Source organism: Aspergillus oryzae, chromosome 1 (assembly GCF_000184455.2).
Source record: "Aspergillus oryzae RIB40 DNA, chromosome 1".
Taxonomy (NCBI): domain Eukaryota; kingdom Fungi; phylum Ascomycota; class Eurotiomycetes; order Eurotiales; family Aspergillaceae; genus Aspergillus; species Aspergillus oryzae.
The window spans coordinates 6,412,587-6,430,708 of NC_036435.1; the positions used below are offsets into that span (position 1 = coordinate 6,412,587).

The 18,122-nt window shown below is 38.5% G+C and overlaps 7 protein-coding genes across 7 annotated transcripts; 5 read left to right on the forward strand and 2 right to left on the reverse strand.

Moving 5' to 3' along the window:
• AO090005000007 (uncharacterized protein) lies at positions 1-650 on the forward strand (the record flags this gene model as incomplete). Its single annotated transcript, XM_001817084.3, has 2 exons — positions 1-119; positions 194-650. 2 exons carry the CDS (start codon positions 1-3, stop codon positions 648-650), a joined length of 576 nt encoding a protein of 191 aa, XP_001817136.3.
• A 223-nt stretch (positions 651-873) lies between these two features.
• AO090005000006 (uncharacterized protein) lies at positions 874-1,476 on the forward strand (the record flags this gene model as incomplete). Its single annotated transcript, XM_001817083.3, has 1 exon — positions 874-1,476. The coding sequence occupies one exon, from the start codon at positions 874-876 to the stop codon at positions 1,474-1,476; it is 603 nt and encodes a 200-aa protein (XP_001817135.3).
• Positions 1,477-1,602: 126 nt separating this feature from the next.
• On the forward strand, positions 1,603-2,932 carry AO090005000005 (serine/threonine-protein kinase; the record flags this gene model as incomplete). Its single annotated transcript, XM_023234312.1, has 3 exons — positions 1,603-1,772; positions 1,829-2,172; positions 2,247-2,932. 3 exons carry the CDS (start codon positions 1,603-1,605, stop codon positions 2,930-2,932), a joined length of 1,200 nt encoding a protein of 399 aa, XP_023088771.1.
• A 938-nt stretch (positions 2,933-3,870) lies between these two features.
• On the forward strand, positions 3,871-5,103 carry AO090005000004 (uncharacterized protein; the record flags this gene model as incomplete). The annotated part of the gene is made up of 5 exons (XM_001817081.3): positions 3,871-4,340; positions 4,418-4,529; positions 4,575-4,665; positions 4,717-4,801; positions 4,866-5,103. 5 exons carry the CDS (start codon positions 3,871-3,873, stop codon positions 5,101-5,103), a joined length of 996 nt encoding a protein of 331 aa, XP_001817133.1.
• A 729-nt stretch (positions 5,104-5,832) lies between these two features.
• Positions 5,833-7,350, reverse strand: AO090005000003 (uncharacterized protein; the record flags this gene model as incomplete). Its single annotated transcript, XM_023234313.1, has 5 exons — positions 5,833-6,525; positions 6,571-6,981; positions 7,050-7,075; positions 7,132-7,254; positions 7,320-7,350. The coding sequence occupies 5 exons, from the start codon at positions 7,348-7,350 to the stop codon at positions 5,833-5,835; spliced, it is 1,284 nt and encodes a 427-aa protein (XP_023088770.1).
• Positions 7,351-8,331: 981 nt separating this feature from the next.
• AO090005000002 (cytochrome P450) lies at positions 8,332-10,144 on the reverse strand (the record flags this gene model as incomplete). Its single annotated transcript, XM_023234314.1, has 5 exons — positions 8,332-8,475; positions 8,525-8,972; positions 9,024-9,413; positions 9,460-9,716; positions 9,785-10,144. 5 exons carry the CDS (start codon positions 10,142-10,144, stop codon positions 8,332-8,334), a joined length of 1,599 nt encoding a protein of 532 aa, XP_023088769.1.
• Positions 10,145-11,281: 1,137 nt separating this feature from the next.
• Positions 11,282-12,218, forward strand: AO090005000001 (uncharacterized protein; the record flags this gene model as incomplete). The annotated part of the gene is made up of 2 exons (XM_001817078.3): positions 11,282-11,748; positions 11,798-12,218. 2 exons carry the CDS (start codon positions 11,282-11,284, stop codon positions 12,216-12,218), a joined length of 888 nt encoding a protein of 295 aa, XP_001817130.3.
• Positions 12,219-18,122: the final 5,904 nt, after the last annotated feature.

Sequence of the window (18,122 nt, forward strand, 5' to 3'; positions counted from 1 at the left end):
ATGGAGGAAATTGGAACTCGCTATATCTGGTGGGATTGGATGTGCGTTCCTCAAGGTTTAAAGCACCAGCTTGACCCTGAATTATTCAAGGCCAAAGGGGAGGAGATCGGGAAACAATTGTAAGCAAGTTACTTGCCTGGAGTGCAACGAAATGACTCTCTTTACCAGACGTACAAACGCTAACCATTCCCAGGCACATTTACAAAAACGCAGCCAAAAGTATCGTCTGGCTTCATTCGACGTCCTGGGAGGATGATTCAGCTCTCAAAGAATTGCTGCTCCTCGAGATGTCACGGCCTGGTTTCCGGGATCCCACGCTCGTTCAGGATTATACTGGCAAGGCTGGGAGGTGGCTTGAAGCAGCTCAGGCGGACGAGCGCTGGTTGAAATCGGGTTGGACGTTACAGGAAGGTGTCCTTCTCGGGAGCACTTGTCTGCTCAACCGGGATGGGATGACCCTCTCTGACAGCAAGTTCTACAACTCCAGCGAGACCATCATTCGTGATCTGTCAATCCCGGTCTCCGTCCTCGCCCATAATCTAGCGACTGCCTTTTTCATCCAAAGTGAAGGTCACGATTCGGACACTACCAGACCCAGGGCCGGTCAGTTCGGGCATCTGCCCCCGAAAGCACCAGAGTCGGTCATTTGATTGCGTCGATCGATCCGAACTTTAGCTCGGGACTGGTCGGATACTTCGCGTTTAGTCTTCTGTCTATCCTCGCTGGGAAGAACAGCCGACAGTATGGCTGGGAACAGGACTCCTGCTGGGCGTTGATCGGTGCAATGGAATTGGAGCACATCGAAATCAGCTATGACTTCCCCACGGAAGAAATTAAGAGCGGTTTCTCTCCGCACTCGTGGACAAGTATCAAATGATGATGTTTTTCCTGCCGTTTCTGGAGTGTCCAGTCGAAGAAAAGCGAACGACGGGGTCTATCCAACGGCCCTTCCAGTGGACGGATGTTGTGGATGGCGCCTTGCTCCCTGTCAGTCTCTCCCTGGTTGAATCGCATACTGATCCAGAACTGCCTCTAGAGAAGGAGCCAACCTTTCACTTCTCCGGCGAAAGGTTCATCTCCAACGATCTCCTCGTCAAACCGCCCGATAGTCAGACCATGAGCCTCTTCCGTCACTATCGCCAGGACTTGGATGAGTTGCGGATCGTGTCTTCCCGGACGGTTACTGTGGCGGAGGATCCCCTTCTGGCGAATGCATGGTTGCTGCCTTTATGGAATGTTGACCTGAAGGGAGATGTGCGAGGGAAACGGTGCTTGCTGGTGCTGCAATTGAAGGGTCCGACTGCGGCTGATCAACTGGCCCATGCGGTGTTTGGTGGGATGATTGAGGTGTGGGGGATCAGATCAGAAACGGTGGAGGTGAAGGAGATCATCTTGGACGCTTCCGCATCACTAGTTATATATTTATTTAGCGATGGCCTTCCGTACCACGTGTATGGTCATGACACGGGATCGTAACGTACCTTTCCACATCGGGCTAGCAGGAATCCCCCAGGCCAATCCATAAAGAAATAAATCCTACACTGTCAAACATCAATTATCAAGCATGGCCAAGCCCAGTAAAGACACAAAGCAATCTACAAAATGCCACGCGAGGCAACTGATATCGAGGAAGGCACGCAGGTGTATCGCCCGGAAGGATTTCACCCAGTGTACATCGGCGATGTGTTTAAAGACCGGTACAAAGTACTCAACAAGATCGGATACGGTGTCTATTCGACAGTCTGGCTGGTTAGAGACCTAGAGCCGGCACAGTGAGTCGACCAATCAGAAGCAGAGAACACAAATTACAGCTGACATAGATACACAGATCTGGCCTTGAAAATCAGTTCCGAGCTCTCAAAGTGCTTAGTGCCGATTCCTATGAGGGCACGAATTCCCCTATTTTTGAGCGAGAGATCCTGACCCATCTCCGAGACGGAGACCGTGACCAGATCGGGTACGACTACGTCTGTCATCTGCTTGATGACTTTGAGCATCGTGGACCTAATGGAACGCACGTCTGCCTTGTTTTTGAACTGATGGGCGAGACGTTGCGGAGCTTCGGAGCCTGGTTTGCTGAAAGCAGGCTTCCGAACTCGGTGATGCGGAGGTTCACCATCCAACTTTTGCTGGTTCTCGATTTTGCCCACGAACATAATGTTATTCATACTGGTATGAGCTTGATGTCCAGGAGTTTATGTTTGGTCATCCACCGTTATGCTAATGTGTTCCCGAGTACCTATCAGATATCAAACCAGATAACATTTTTGTCAAGTTCAGGGACCATTCCTTGATAGAATCCGGTTATCTGACCGACGTTGCGATTCCCCAACAGGATCGGTTTGAGGAACAGTACTCCGTCGTGCCCTCAACACCCTTGCGCCAGTACTACTTCAATGATGCCGACAGTAGGCGCGTTGACGAGTTCGACATTGCACTGGGGGACTGGGGCGTCTCCAGCTGGGCGAACCGGCATTTAAGCGAAACGATTCAGCCCGTTGCCCTCCGTTCACCGGAAGTCCTGATCCAGGCGCCGTGGGACGCGAGCACCGATTTCTGGAACCTGGGGGCCGTCGTGCTGGAAATCTTTCAGGCGGTTCGCATGTTTAGCGGATCAGTCCCGCCGGACGGCCATTATGAGCTCAAAGAGCACCTTGCGGAGATTGTGGACTTGTTTGGGCCGTTTCCTAATGAGCTGCTGGCGAAATGGGATCAAAACCTGGTTCGGGACGTCTTTGGTGACGATGGTCGGATCAAGGACGCGCCGCCAATGAATCGGCCTGGGCTGGCGTCGGAAGCCTTCATGCCAGGCCTCGACCAAGAGCTCAGGGATATGTTTGCCTCCTTTCTGCACGCGATGATGAAGATAAATCCCGCCGATCGGGTTTCAGCGGAGGACCTCTTACGACACCCCTGGTTAGATGCACTTTAGAAAGGGTTCATGAAATAAGTAAGGCAGGGAGGATGGAGAGAAAATGACCTTGTTGAACCCAGATATTAGTACCACGCCTGAACTCGCACATGCTCATCTTCATAGCGTCGCATAATAATTATAGCCGCGCTATTTCTGAGGCTATCTTGTAGGAAAGGCCAAATCATTATAAAACAACGCCGCACTAACATTGCCCCCCAGTGCAGGGTGTATAAACAATGCTAGCATTTCCCCTGAGGGTACAGAAACCTGGGTTCTCATGCTGCGCCCGCGGTAGTTTAATAACCTCGCGAGTATAACAAACGATTTGGAATTGAATGTAGATGAACCCACTCGACCGGTAATAGAATATAGTGCCCATTTGTACTTTTAACTGTGCAAGTGTAACAGTATGAAAGATCTTGACCGCACCTGAGCTACATGAAAGAAACGCTGGCGCTCACGATCATCTATATCCAACCTCACAACCCATACGATTCACAAAAAATAAATCCTGCCAACCAAGACGCCCAAAGTCAGCTTTAATCACGCTGAACATTTCTTCTGTGTGCTTTCGATATCGAAAACCTATCTTGGCACGGTTGTTATTCTCCTCTGGAGATTAATACGGAATCTCCCGAGGATTGGCCGAACGGCTAATCGGATGGCTTACCGGGCAAGGAGCACTTATGTCATGTGCACGACATCAGATATAATCATCCCCGTAAATAAAATGTAGTAGAACCAATTTGGGAGCTGTTCTGGAACAAGCGACATGGACATTGAGTCACCGTGGCAAGACGGAGGTAACATACGTATGATCTCAGAGTGACACCGACTCACAGGTTCTAGATCAAGCTATGAGTTTATAACATCGCTTACACTGCCCTTCCAATTTCCAAATACTGTACATTTCAAATTGCCTAGTCCTCCAATATCTTATCAACATCACATTGACAATGTCTCGTCAGTTGTGTATCACCTCGGTTGATGGCCATACCGGCTTTCTGATTGCGGAACTAATCTTGACGGACAACAAATTCAAAAAGGCTATTGGGACCGTCACCGGCTTGACGCTTCATCCAGATGCCCCGTTTTGCAAGGAACTGTCGAAACTCGGCGCCAAGATTGTTCCTCATAGACCCGGTCGACTGAGAGATATGGTGTCATCACTCCAGGAGGTTGGGGCCGATACGATGTGTCTCATTCCCCCTGCCCATACCGAGAAGTTTGACATAACGGCAGAACTTATCGAAGAGACAAAGAAGGCCAATGTACCGAATGTATGCTTTCTCAGCTCCGCTGGCTGTGATCTTGCAGAAAGGGACAAACAGCCGAGACTGCGAGAATTCATCGACTTGGAGGCACGCTTCATGGCATCTAAGGGGGATCCGTCGACGTCCACTGGTCACTCCCCGGTGATTATACGGTGCGTGGTGAAATCCTGGCTACTAATTCTATCTTATCCGGGTTGGCCTTCGGTGCAACTTACTTACCAATCCGTAGAGCCGGCTTTTACGCCGAAAATCTATTGCTCTACTCTCGGCAAGCACAGGAAGAAGGCATACTTCCTCTTCCCACTGGGAAAGATCATAAGTTCGCACCAATAGCTCTCGGTGTAAGTGTTTCGGACGAGGATAACGCGGTGTGCTTACTATACTAGGATGTTGCCCAAGTTGCCGCCCACGTCCTCACTGGGAAGGGCAAGCATGGATTCAGCGACAGACATAGGGGCCAGTTGATGGTGCTGACAGGTATGACAAGTCAAGTATCTGCGCTGTCGAGTTAGCTGACATTGCCACCAGGCCCGCTGCTCACCACTGGCGATGAGCTGGCCTCTGCTGCTAGCCAGGCCCTGGGGGAGAATTTGAAGTTCGAAGATATATCCGAGTTGGTTTCCTGCATTCTTCCGATATTTGGACAAACATTTTCTGACCGAAGTCAACAATCCTAGGGCGGAAGCAAAGAAGGTTCTCCATGCGCAATCGGAAAGCGATGAGTCTGAGGTTCAATACCTTCTCGAGTACTACTCCTTGGTTCGTGAAGGCAAGACCAACTACATCTCCACCACGGCTTTCCATGATGTCACCGGTGGCCATCCACAAGAGCCTCCAGACTTTTTCAAGACTTACGCACAAGAGTTCCATGCCAAACGTGGCCATAAAAAGCGTAAACTGAGTGCGGATAAGTAGTTTCAGCCTTTGTTCCTTTTCATTGTCTGTATTACGAATTTCTAATTGATGCTTCGTGACCACGGAGACATAAGCCCTCTATCTATTAACTGTCAAGAATGAGACGGCAACCTGTTGTAGTCTAGAAGGGAGTCACCCGTTTGTATGGTAGCCGTTGAACAAAGACTACAAACAGAGATGTTAAAGTTCTTCCAACTGTTCTACAAATCAGCATTGACATGGGCGTTAATCATCTTCACAGAACGGCCAAGCTATGAACTAATACTGAGCTTCATACTTCATATGTCATGACGCGTCTGTTGCTAAGTATTTGAGCTTTGGAATGCGCGTCGTATCAGGCTTATGTATGAGTCACTGCGACATGTTTACTATATCAGCTATTTGCCTTATATGTAGGCCAATACTTCTGCTGTGTATCGTCTTTTATCATTGACCGTCAGAAAATGTAATTCTCGCTGGTGAATGAGTTAGGAGGATTATAAACTCGATGTCTGGTGTAGATAGATAGGTATTGGAAACGTGCAAGGAGTTTCCGTGCACCCTTGGTTCGAAGTGACTGTATAGGAAATACTACGTAAGAGGTAAAGGCCGCAAAGAGTGCCAGCGCGATGATATTCGACAGGTGGTATTAATCGCTACTAGACAAGGTCGCAATCAAGGCAGCCCTAATTGCGGATCCGTCTTCAGCAGAGCGAAGAGAAACAAGGCCTTTAGAGGCGTATGGCCAATCTAAATCTCCCGCAGAGCAGCAGCAGCTCTTTCTCCGAACAAGGTTGAGGCATCCACCGCGACGTGATAAGGTTCAATGCCTTTCTTCTTGCAGATGGCGGTAATACCACATGCGTACAGCCTCGCGGCGCGTGTGCAAGCGATTTCCGCAACAAGGCGACAGATCTTTAGTTCTTTGGTTTTAGGTTCGATATTAAATCGTTCTCGAAACAATGCCTGCATCTCACCCAGTGAGCCCAAGGGGCCACCTTCCATCGCCGACAAGAACGTTGACTCCATTGAGTGGATACGGTCGAGCCGGCTGAGGTCGCAACCTGTAAATAGCCCTGTTGTATGGTGAAGATGTAAGATGATCAAACGGACAAGCTCTCCGAAATACAGTGCGGCGACCATTTTCTCATACGTCTGCTGTCCTGGTCGCGATGTACTCTCGATCGCCTCGTCAAACACGTTACGAGGTAATACCGAATGACTGTTGTTGAACGCTCCGTACCCCTTGTGTATGGCCATCTCCTTGCCAGCTGGAAGGTCATAGCTCGCAATTTTGGTAACTAATCCACAATCTTCTATGTAGGCAGGATTGCATCCTGTGATAAATATACTACTAACCTTGACTTGGGCATATTGATAGGCTGTTGCCACCAATGTCCCCGTCGTGTGGTTCACAAGAGCCACGATCTCCACGGGCAGATTCTGTCAAAAAGGTCAGCCACCATATCAGTAAGACTCAACATATACGTCCTCTCTGTGCAATGATGTGCTCCAGCTGGGCAACGATGGCATGTCCCTCAACGCCAGAAATATTGGAGCCCTTCGTCCAACGCTGCAAGACCCACGTCTGATATTATGTTGAGTTAGCGGGTAGGAGAACGTAATTGCCAAAGGAAGCGCCTCCCTGCCCTTTGTGATATGCTGACTCTCCAGGGATTCTTTTAATTTGTCCGCGACCAGGGCCCAGAGATCATCGACGGAGCGTTGTCGGTGCTGCACTGGTAGCTTGAACTTCCGCTGAGTGATCTTGTATCCTCCTAGCTGCTTTGTGAGTTCGACCTTGCACACCCTTAGATTCGTCCCGCCCAGATCTATAGTAATAAATGTCCCTTGCTCCTGACCAGTAGGCCTTCCTGTCGCCCAAGTTATGTTCATTGGCTATCTGCAGGTTAGTTTCTCGTCGGTACCTACAGTTGATCCCCTCATATGAACGCATCGGAACATACTATTTCATTCTCATGGGATGACAGTCCTACTCGATATGTGAATATATATTCAATCTTCTTGACTTGAAGAGGGCTTGTATACCATTCTCGAGCTCTGTCACAAACTTGTCCGTAACTGTTCTCAGTGTCTCTCGATTGATAGTAAACATGCTTTTCATTTTCTGTAGTTCTCGGAGGACATTTTCGGGCACGCCCTTGAGCACGTCTAATGACTTCGGTTAGACTATTCCAACGAAAGTGTAGGTGGTTACATCAAAAGCGTAGACGCACCATTACTGGATACTGCAGCGGCAATCGCCATGATTCAAGATCACCGACCGGGAGAGTGAATGTTACGTTATAAATGCGGTGACAGGAAATGCATAATCGAGGAATTTCAACAGCTGAAGAAGGATAGAGCTCAATCTCGCTTTGCTGGTGTGTTGTTCGACGTCCACCATAAGAGGCTAGATGGTGTTATATAACCTTCGTGTGTGGGTCATCAAGGTAAGGTTGTCTGACACCATTTTCGATCAGCTGGTAGTTTCTTCTCGAAATGTCTCTATACGGCATTTGCTTATCATCTGTCGAACAGAATAGAACCGCGGATGGTATGCTGTCCCCACGGCCAAGCGTGTGTCTTCACTTGTACTGGTATGATGTCAACATGGGCACACAATGGCCTAGGCGCTTTTTAGACTGAGGCATGTTTATCTCTCTTGTTTTCCCTGCCAAGGCTCATTTGTGGATCACAGAGTTGGACACGCCGTTCCGCAACCGATTCAGGGACGACTCAAGCCTCGGGCCACTTTGAGACTAATTTTAACTCTATCGCTTTCTCACTGACCAAGATTTATTTAGTCCATCTCTTTGCAAGTGCTCGTCGACGCTTCCTAAGTTCCTGACTAGGAACAATATTACGAAATAGTTAGGATCTTCCGTCTCTCCTTCAGCATCCTGAGCATAGTTAGCTATCCCTAAGTATCCAGCAGTCCCAGAGGACCCTGGATTATGAATTTTCGAAGCGACCGAAGTAGCTTTCAAGTAAAGAGTATGTCTGAAGGGCTGAATTAACACTTAATTAAACTGTCTAGGGTACATACAACCTAGGAGGAGCTTGGAGGGCCTAAGAAGAGCATTGACGTCAGCGGAATAAATACAGAAGTACGCAAGGTACCCTTGTCATTCGTAGACGATTTAGTTGTAGTAGGGTACCCTAGTGTTCCCAGGTATCCCCCGGAGAGTTGCTATCTATATGACATATATGATATAATGCACTTTCTATCAAGGGTAGCGAGCTCCATCAACGACGTCGAACATTCACGTCAATCGCCACCGGCTTATACAGCCAATACGACGTCGTCTGCATGTCCTCATCACCCGCAAGTTCAAATGTATAAAACTTTAAAAGCTCCGGGATGGCCTTATAGATTTCGCACATCGAGATCTGAAGAGATTCATCAGTAAGAGCTCCGCCAGAATGGGACGAAACTCACATTCTTGCCAAGACAAGTCCTAGCGCCCATCCCAAACTGCATAATGTACCGATCCATCTTACTCACGTCGCCGTCAATCCATCTGTCGGGTCGAAACTGATCCGCATCTTCACCGAAAACAGTCTTGTTGAAATGCATAACCCCAGGATTCACTCCTATACGCGCATTAGGGGGAATATAGTACCCGCCGATCGTGCACCCAGATGAGGGTGCATGACGGGGGAACGAGACACCAGTGATGGGATGCATGCGGATTCCTTCTCTAATGCAGGCGGTTAGGTATGGAAGTTTAATGGCGTCGTTGTAGGAAATGTGCGGGGTACTGAGTTGGTTACATTGCACGGCGGTGTCAATTTCAGCGGTCAGCTTTTCGTATACACTGCGGTTGCGGAGGATATGGTACAGGATGCCAGAGAGCGTGAGAGCTGTTGTCTCGCTTCCGGCAAAGCTGCGTATGTATCTATTAGCATACCACTACTCATGGGTTGAGGGAACCTACAATGCACCAAACGACTCCATCTTGATATCATCAAGCACGAAATCAAGTTCTTTACCTCTTTTCTGGGAGATTTCAAGCAGCTTTCCTAGGATGTCGTGTCTTTGAGGCTTATCCTCGGAATCGCTTTGTATAGCAGCGAGGCGGTCTTTTAGCATTGCATTTGTAGCATCAGTCAGATCTCCTAGGGCTCGCAATGCCCGTCGGACCTTTGGGAACAGGATCCCGGTCAGCATAAATAAACCCCGGACGTAGGTGGGCATATTGGCAGCCAGGAATTGGATAGGGACCAAATCTTCCGTTGCATCGATGTATCCTAGGTGGTCGTGACCGGCCTGGAGGAAGCCGAACATCTTACTAAAGTACAGCTCGCCGATCACATCGTATGCGTACCTATGAAGATATTAGTATTTAACCATGTAGAGGTGGGAATGCCTACATTCGTGTCCATATCCACAGATCGAAAGACTCCTTGCGGTCCGCCATCTGGCCTAGTTTCTCGAGCCAGACAGCAATGCACTTCTCAATGTACTTTTCCGATTGAAGGATGCTTGTCATTGTGTAGACATGGCTAACGATGCGGCGGCGCTCCCCGTGTTGCTTTCCGCCTTCTGACGAGAAGTGATCCGGGAATCGTGCTACTCCTATCAGTCGCTGTTGTGGATAATACTGGGTTCTGACGTACCCCAGGGTGGCCTGAAAGCAAAATAGAAGTCGGTCTAGTCCGTTAGTCAGTGATGCTGTGCTCAGACTGGGGGCCATACCTTGGCCGTGAAAGATCTGGCTCCGTAGAGCGTTTGGATAGCCTCCGGCTCACTGGTGACCAGCTCGTTCGGGGCGATGCGAACAACAGACCCTATACTTGATAAGTAAGGTTCAAGTATATCTCCGGGAGGAACCAAACCATATTTCGCATGTAGCTTCATCTGCCTCTTCTCAGCATCCCCATGAAGCACATGAAGAAGCGTCCAGGCTCTCGTGACAGACGCCCAGAAAGGTCCAGGAAACTTGGCGAGAGGGTGAAACCATCGTGTGTAGATGATCCAAACTGCCCAGTACGTGACAAATGCGACAAGGGCGCCTTGGCCCAGCAGGGATCTATCGCGAAGTCTCAACAAGTCCATTACTCGACTGATCCAATTGCACTCCTGTGTAGTGGACAAAAAAAAACCCCTGCGGGTGCACAGCCCTCTTAATATACTGAGACCCACCTGCCATTTACTAGTACTACCTGTAGATAGACTGAAGCGCGGGGGCGGTAGCAGCTCTCTTAATATAACAATTGTCGACGGCAGACTTCGATGCGTATCTAGCGCTAGTTATCTCGGCGCTCCAGCTCCACAATCCAGAAGTGGAGCAGAGGACGAACCAGCTGGCTTTGATTGCAATACTAGTGCGATGCAAATCAACTGCAGACCACCGTCTTGCAACCGCCCGGCACGGACTGGTTTAGCGATACACTAAAGTGTATCCGAGTCAGTCGTGTTAATTTATTCGAGTGCGGGGATTCGTGGCATGAACTAGCCCGAGCGCTGCAAATTACGCCAAGGGGATAATTTAAAGGCTGCTACGCCAGGCACATGGGTGAAACATTTTAAGAGCTGATTTCCATGAAGCCTTCCCAACACTAGGATGGGTGAACGTCTTTATTCACCATGGGATGGGCTTGGTTTTTCAGGGTCTGGGCTGTCGCCCTTCTCGCAAACAACATCACTTGTCAGCAAATGCCTCCATGCGCGGTATGGTAGATTCACTCGAACGCGGTTGTATAGGCTAATACTTTCTAGGCAGCTTGCATGGACGCAGGGGTTGGGGGTTCATCTTGCTCCCCGTTTGACACGCAGTGTATTTGCGCCAATACAGCGCTGCAGCAAAACATCAGCGGTTGTATTGTCATGACCTGTTCGGTTAAAGAGGCTTTGAGTATGTGCCGATAGTAGAGCTCACCTGCTTCTCTGACTTGAATAGCCTGGCGGAATGCGTCGAACACGATGTGTGGGATTGAACCTCGCGATATCTCCCAGATCACGACAACCGTCACAAGTGTTTTTATGGCTCTTGCGATAGCATTTACCCTCATGCGGTGCTCCGAGTCCCGTGATCATTATGGGCCAGAGGATATTTTTGCCGTGATAGCCCTGGTATGCCTCCTCAAAAGAGGACGCGATAATGTGAAGACTGAGTAAAGGGTAGTTGTTTGCACTTCCAATGGGAGCCCTCGAATATCCAAGTACGTCAGGTTTCTTCTCAGGCTTGACCCAATGCTAATCTCATCAGTGGCGAAGGATGGCTATGGGAAAGACATCTGGACCCTCCCCTTTGACAGCATTACGCGCATTCTGAAGTTCACCTGGCTCCTACAGCTGCTCTACATCCCGGCACTCGCCGCAACCAAAATGGCCTTCCTATGTCTATATCTCCGCATCTTCCCAAGTACAGGCATCAGACGAGTCACATGGGTCCTTGTAACCATCAACGTCCTGTATCTTTTAACCTATGGTTTTGGAACCGCGTTTAACTGTCTCCCAGTGTCGTATATCTGGACAAAATGGCACGGGGAAACAGAAGGATCGTGTCTCAATTTCAATGCCTTTGGCATCGCGAATGCGACAACCAATATCGCGCTCGATCTGGCAGTCATCGGGCTTCCGCTGCACAAGATAGCCGGTCTGTCTGTAAGCTTGTCGAAGAAGATTATGCTCTTGGCTATGTTTGCGCTAGGATTCTTGTTGGTGTCCTCTTTGCCTCCCGAGTCAACCGACCACTAACCTGTATAGTGTAACCATCGTCAGTATCCTCCGATTCAGGGTCGTGATCACCTACGCAACGACCACAAATGCCACATGTATCTCCCTATATCCCCACCAGCCAAACTCACTTCATCTAACCTTCTATCCCGCAGACGACACAGTTGCCACCTCCTACTGGTCTATAATCGAATGCTTCAGCGGCATAGTCTGCATCAACCTACCTTCCGCCCGCCGGTTCTATCGTAAAGTCACCCACTTCTGTTTCGGCACCTCTCAGACGGGGCAGGAAGAGGGCTACCAGAACGTCACACTGGGTTGCTCGTCCGCGTCTAAGAAAAGGAAGCTGCCCATAGAACTATCGATTTTAAAAACGACAGAGACTACAGTCCGGCACGACCAGATGGACGTGGAGATGGAGTCTTTGGTGGTGGTTTCCAGGTCCCGGTAGCAAATTCTTTTTAGCATGCAGAGCATGACTGGTTACTTAGGCCTTATGGGATATTATACTCTGCTGGGGGTACTTTTTCTTCGGATTAGGCGTACCACGCCATATTAGTGTTCAAGATGGGTAACGCAAGGCCATGAATCTTGGGAGGGATAAGACAGATAGTTGTCACGGTGCGATCACGGATCACTATTCTGCCAGCCCTAACTACTTATTATATAATTTCTGATTATAACGTAATCGGTAAGCGAGCGGCCACTGTAACCAAGCGGCCATACAACCGTTATATAGAAATTTAAAATAATTATAATACTATAAATTTAGACTTCTATATAAAAATAAATAATTCTATTAATTTAGATAATATATAATTTTATAATTCTATATACTATAGTTAAAATATTTAAATAATATATATCTAAAAACTAATTTAATAGATAGAGATCTATCTATCTATATAATTTTATTTATTTAATTTTAATATTTAATAAAAATTTAGATTTTAAATATTAATATATCTTTTTTAAAAATAATCTATTTAATAAAATATTTTTATTTTTTAAACTATTTTTTATATATAATTTAATATTATTTTAATTAATATTTTAATATTATTATATTTTTTATAATTTATTTAATATTTTTAATTAATTAATTTAAACTAGTTTTAATAAATAAATTAAAATTATAAGATTAATTTTTAAATAGTTTTTTAAATATAGATTCTAATTTTTTTAATTATTTAATTATATAAAATATTTTAGATATTAAACTATTTTAATTACTAGATCTATTATTTAAAAATATAGAAATTTTAAATTAAATTATAAATTAAAAAAATATATATTTAGAATTTAAAAAAATTAGATTAATAGCTTTAAAAATATTATAAATATTATTATTAATAAAGATCTCTATATATATCTAAGAATATATTTTTAAAAAATTAAATTTATTAATATAATTAAATCTATTATATATTTTAAATTTAATTAAATTTTTATATAAATCTTTTAATAGTATAAAAATAATAATATTAAATAATTAAAATTTATAAAAAATATATATAAATATATAAATTAGTATCATATTATATTTTATATAAATATAATTAAATTAAGATATTAAATAACTATTATAATTATCTTGAATAAATAAATAATATTTTTCTATAGATTAAGTAATATTATAAGTAGAGTGGTATTCGGGCCGGGTTCAGGTCCTAGATCTAGATACTGCCCCCGACCTGGCTCCGGTTCCGGGTTCGAGATCTAGGACCCGCCCCGACCCTGAATCTGGGCTAATCTAGATCAACCCGACTTGTTAGGGCCCCGCTAAGCCATAGAAAATCTAGTTAGATAAGACATTGTTTATTAACGTAATCGGTAAGCGAGCGATGTATGTAAGCGGATAATATACTACACGCGTTTTTAATATGTCTTATTTTCTTAGGGAATTTAAATATTAACTATATTACTAAAAAAACATCTAAATTATTAAAATTATATATTGAGTAAAAAGGTAGGATTCTACTTATTATATTAGCTATAAAAAATTATAAATTTAATAGTCTTAGAAAGATAGCTAAGATTTTTAATATATCTAAATCTATACTACGTAGATATTTAAAAAAAGCTTTTTTTAAAAATAATCTACGTACTAATAGTTATAAATTAACTACTAGTAAAAAAAGATTATTTAAATAATAGATTTTATTACTAAATAAATATAGAGTATCTCCCCAGTCTATATATATATAAAAAATAGCTAATATTCTACTTTTAAAATATAATACTACTTTTTTCTCTATTATTATAGAAAAGAAATAGATATATAACTTTATTAATTATATATCTAATCTTAAATTCTATTCTATATATTACTATAACTATTAATATACTAAGATAAAAAATTCTAAAATTTTAGATATTTAATTTAAATAGATATATAAAATTATTACTAGATTTAATATACTAAAAAAATTATTTTTATTATAGTTAAAGAATTAGAAATAGATTATTACTATAAAATATATTAATTTTAATAAATAGATTTTATTTTTTTATATTATTTTTAAAAATAAAATATATATAAAGATCTAGTATAAAAATAATAAAATTTCTTTTAATTAAAGAATTAAGATTAATTTTAATAATTAAATAAATAATAAGATTAATTTATATTAATTATAGAATTATTTTATATTTTATATTACTAGTTAATCTATAAAAAAATATTATTTATTTATTTTAAATAGCTATAATACTTATTTAATATCTTAATTTAATTAAATCTATATAGAGAATAATATTATACTAATCTATATATTTATATATATTTTTTATAAATTTTAATTATTTAATATTATTATTTTTTTACTATTAAAAGATTTATATAGAGATCTAATCAAATCTAAAATATATAATAAATTTAATTATATTAATAAATTTAATTTTTTAAAGATATATTTTTAAATCTATATAAAGATCTTTATTAATAATAATATTTATAATATTTTTAAAACTATTAATCTAGTTTTTCTAAGCTTTAAATATATTTTTTTAATTAATAATTTAATTTAAGATCTCTATATCTCTAGATAATAGATCTAATAATTAAAATAGTTTAATATCTAAAATATTTTATATAATTAAATAATTTAAAAAAATTAGAATCTATATTTAAAAAATTATTTAAAAATTAATTTTATAATCTTAATTTATTTATTAAAATTAATTTAAATTAATTAATTAAAAATATTAAATAAACTATAAATAATATAATAATATTAAAATATTATTTAAAATAATATTAGACTATATATAAAAAATAGCTTAAAAAATAAAAATATTCTATTAAATAGATTATTTTTAAAAAAGATATATTAATATCTAAAGTCTAAAGTTTTATTAAATATTAAAATTAAATAAATAAAGCTATATAGATAAATAGATTTCTATCTATTAAATTAATTTTTAAATATACTCTATCTAAATATTTTAACTATAATATATAGAGTTATAAAATTATATATTATCTGAATAAATAGAACTATTTATTTTATATAGAAGTCTAAATTTATAGTATTTTAATTATTTTAAATTTTTATATAGCATATAGTATATTATCTACTTATATGCGTCGCTCGCTTACCAATTACATTAATTAGACGCCTTATCTAATTAGATCTAGTATAGTAATTTTAAAAGCTCTATATCTTTACCATTTCTATATATATATATATATATATATATAATCAAGATCTATATAGAAATATAAAAAAAATCTAGAAAATCTAGATTTTTAGATCACATGACCTTTTCGGGTCGGGGCGGGTTTTCTAGATTTAGAATTAGGTTTTGGCTCTAGAATCCAAAATCTGGACTGGGTTCTAGATCTAGAACCCGAGTCGAACCGGAAGCCAGGTTGGGGTAGGTTCGGGTTGGGTTTCTCGGGTTACCCGTACCACTCTAAATATAAGATATAAAATAATTTTATAGCTAATATAAATTAATTTTATTATTTATTTAATTATTAGAACTAATTTTAATTTTCTAATTAAAAAAATCTTATTATTCTTATACTAAATCTTTATATATATTTTATTTTTTAAAGTAATATAGAAAAATAGAGTTTTATTTATTAGAGTTAATATATTCTATAGTAATAATCTATTTTTAATTTTCTAGCTATAATAAAAATAATTTTTTTAATATATTAGATCTAATAATAACTTTAATTATAGTTATTAGATCTATTATAAATCCTTTTTTATTAAAATTATATATATTATTTAAAACTATACTATATTTTTAAATAATTTTATTTCTTTATTTAAACTAAGTATTTAAAATTTTAAAATCTTTTACTTTAGTATACTAATAGTTATAGTAATATATAAAATAAAATTTAAATCTAAATATATATCTAATAAAGTTATATATTTATTTTTTCTCTATAATAATAAAAAGAGAGATAGTATTATATTTTAAAAATAGAATAGTAGCTATTTCTTATATATATATAGATTAAAAAGATACTCTATATTTATTTAATAATAGAATTTATTTTTTAAGTAATTTTTATTAGTAGTTAATTTATAATAATTTATATATATTTTTAATTAGAGTGGTACGGGTAACCTGAGAAACCCGACCTGAACCCGCCCCAACCCAGCTCCCGGTTCGAGTTGGGTTCTAGATCTAGAACCCAGTCCGGGTTTCGGGTTCTAGAGCCAAAACCTGACCCTAAATCTAGAAAACCCGCCCCGACCCGAAAAAGGTCATATAATCTAAAAATCTAGATTTTCTAGATTTTTTTTATATTTCTATATAGATCTAGATTATATATATATATATATAAAATATTAATTTAATGTATATAAAAATGGTAGAGATATAGAGCTTTTAAAATTATTATACTAGGTCTAATTAGATAAGACACCTAATTAATAAGCGACGCCTTACTTAACTAGGTTTAGTCTGTGGCTTGGCAGGGCCCCAACAAGTCGGGTTGATCTAGATTAGCCCGGGTTCGGGGTCGGGGTGGGTCCTAGATATCATAGAAATAATAATAATCATATAAGGTGACTGTATAGTATACCCTTGTTACGCCCGGGGCTTTGTTATCAAGTCTAAAACTAATTAGTAAACCATATTTTAAGGATTACTAATCTAAAGTTATTCTTTAACTTCTATTATTATTAAGTTATAATTTTAATAAAATAGGAGTTACTATAAAACTACTATTAATACTAGACTTAAATCTAAAAAGCTAGGCCTATTAAATATATATATTTAATAGTTAAAAAAATATAAATAAATTAAAACTAGTTTTATTACTAAAGATAACTTTATAGTAATAACATATATTAATTATAAAGAATTTAATTAAGTATATAAATAAATATTCTTATATATTCTTATTTATTATATTATTATTATAATTTTTTATATTAATAATATAATATATTTTATTAGTACTATAAATTTATTATATTATTAATATATCTAATTATATTATTACTATAATATATATAATTTTATTATAATAGTTAATATTAGTATTTATAATTCTTTTTAAATAATTATTAGATAAATAATTTATTAGATATTTTTTATTTAAAAATTAATTATTATTATTCTATTATTATTCTATTTTATATATTTATTTTTAATAAAATATACTAAATAAAAATCTATAATATTATTTTTTTTTTAGACTTTTATTTTTAAAAATATAAAATTATAGTTTTATTTAAATAAAAAATATATATTTTTAATTTTTTTAATTTATATTTTAATTATATTTTTTAATTTTATCTATAAATCTAAGCTTTACTAGTAAATTAAAAATAAAAAATTTTAAATAATATTTTTTTATAAATATTATATTTATCTTTATTATTCTTATATTAAATTTAAAAGTTTTAATTATTATAATAAATATATAAAAATAAATAATATTTTTTATAAAATATTTAAATCTTTTTTTTTAATATTAAATAGAAATGGCTTATAAAAATTTAGAATACTATTAAAAAAAATTATTTTAATAAAATTTTTTTATTTATAAAAATAAAAATAGTTATTATAAAAATATATAAATAATTTTATTATATATAATATTAAAAAAATTAAGAAACTTAAAAAATTTAAATATTAAAAATAAAAAAAATATAAGATATAAAAAAAATTATATTATTAAAAAATTATAATTTTTTATTTTAAAACTAGTATATTAAGTAGTAATATTTAATTAATTATAATTTTTAAATTAAATTCTAGCTTAATTCAATTAATAGATAATTCTTTTTTTTAAATAAATTTTAATTTTTTTATTAATAATACTATTAAATTAGCTAATAATAATTTATTAAATTTTTAATAGATTTCTATAAATTTTTTA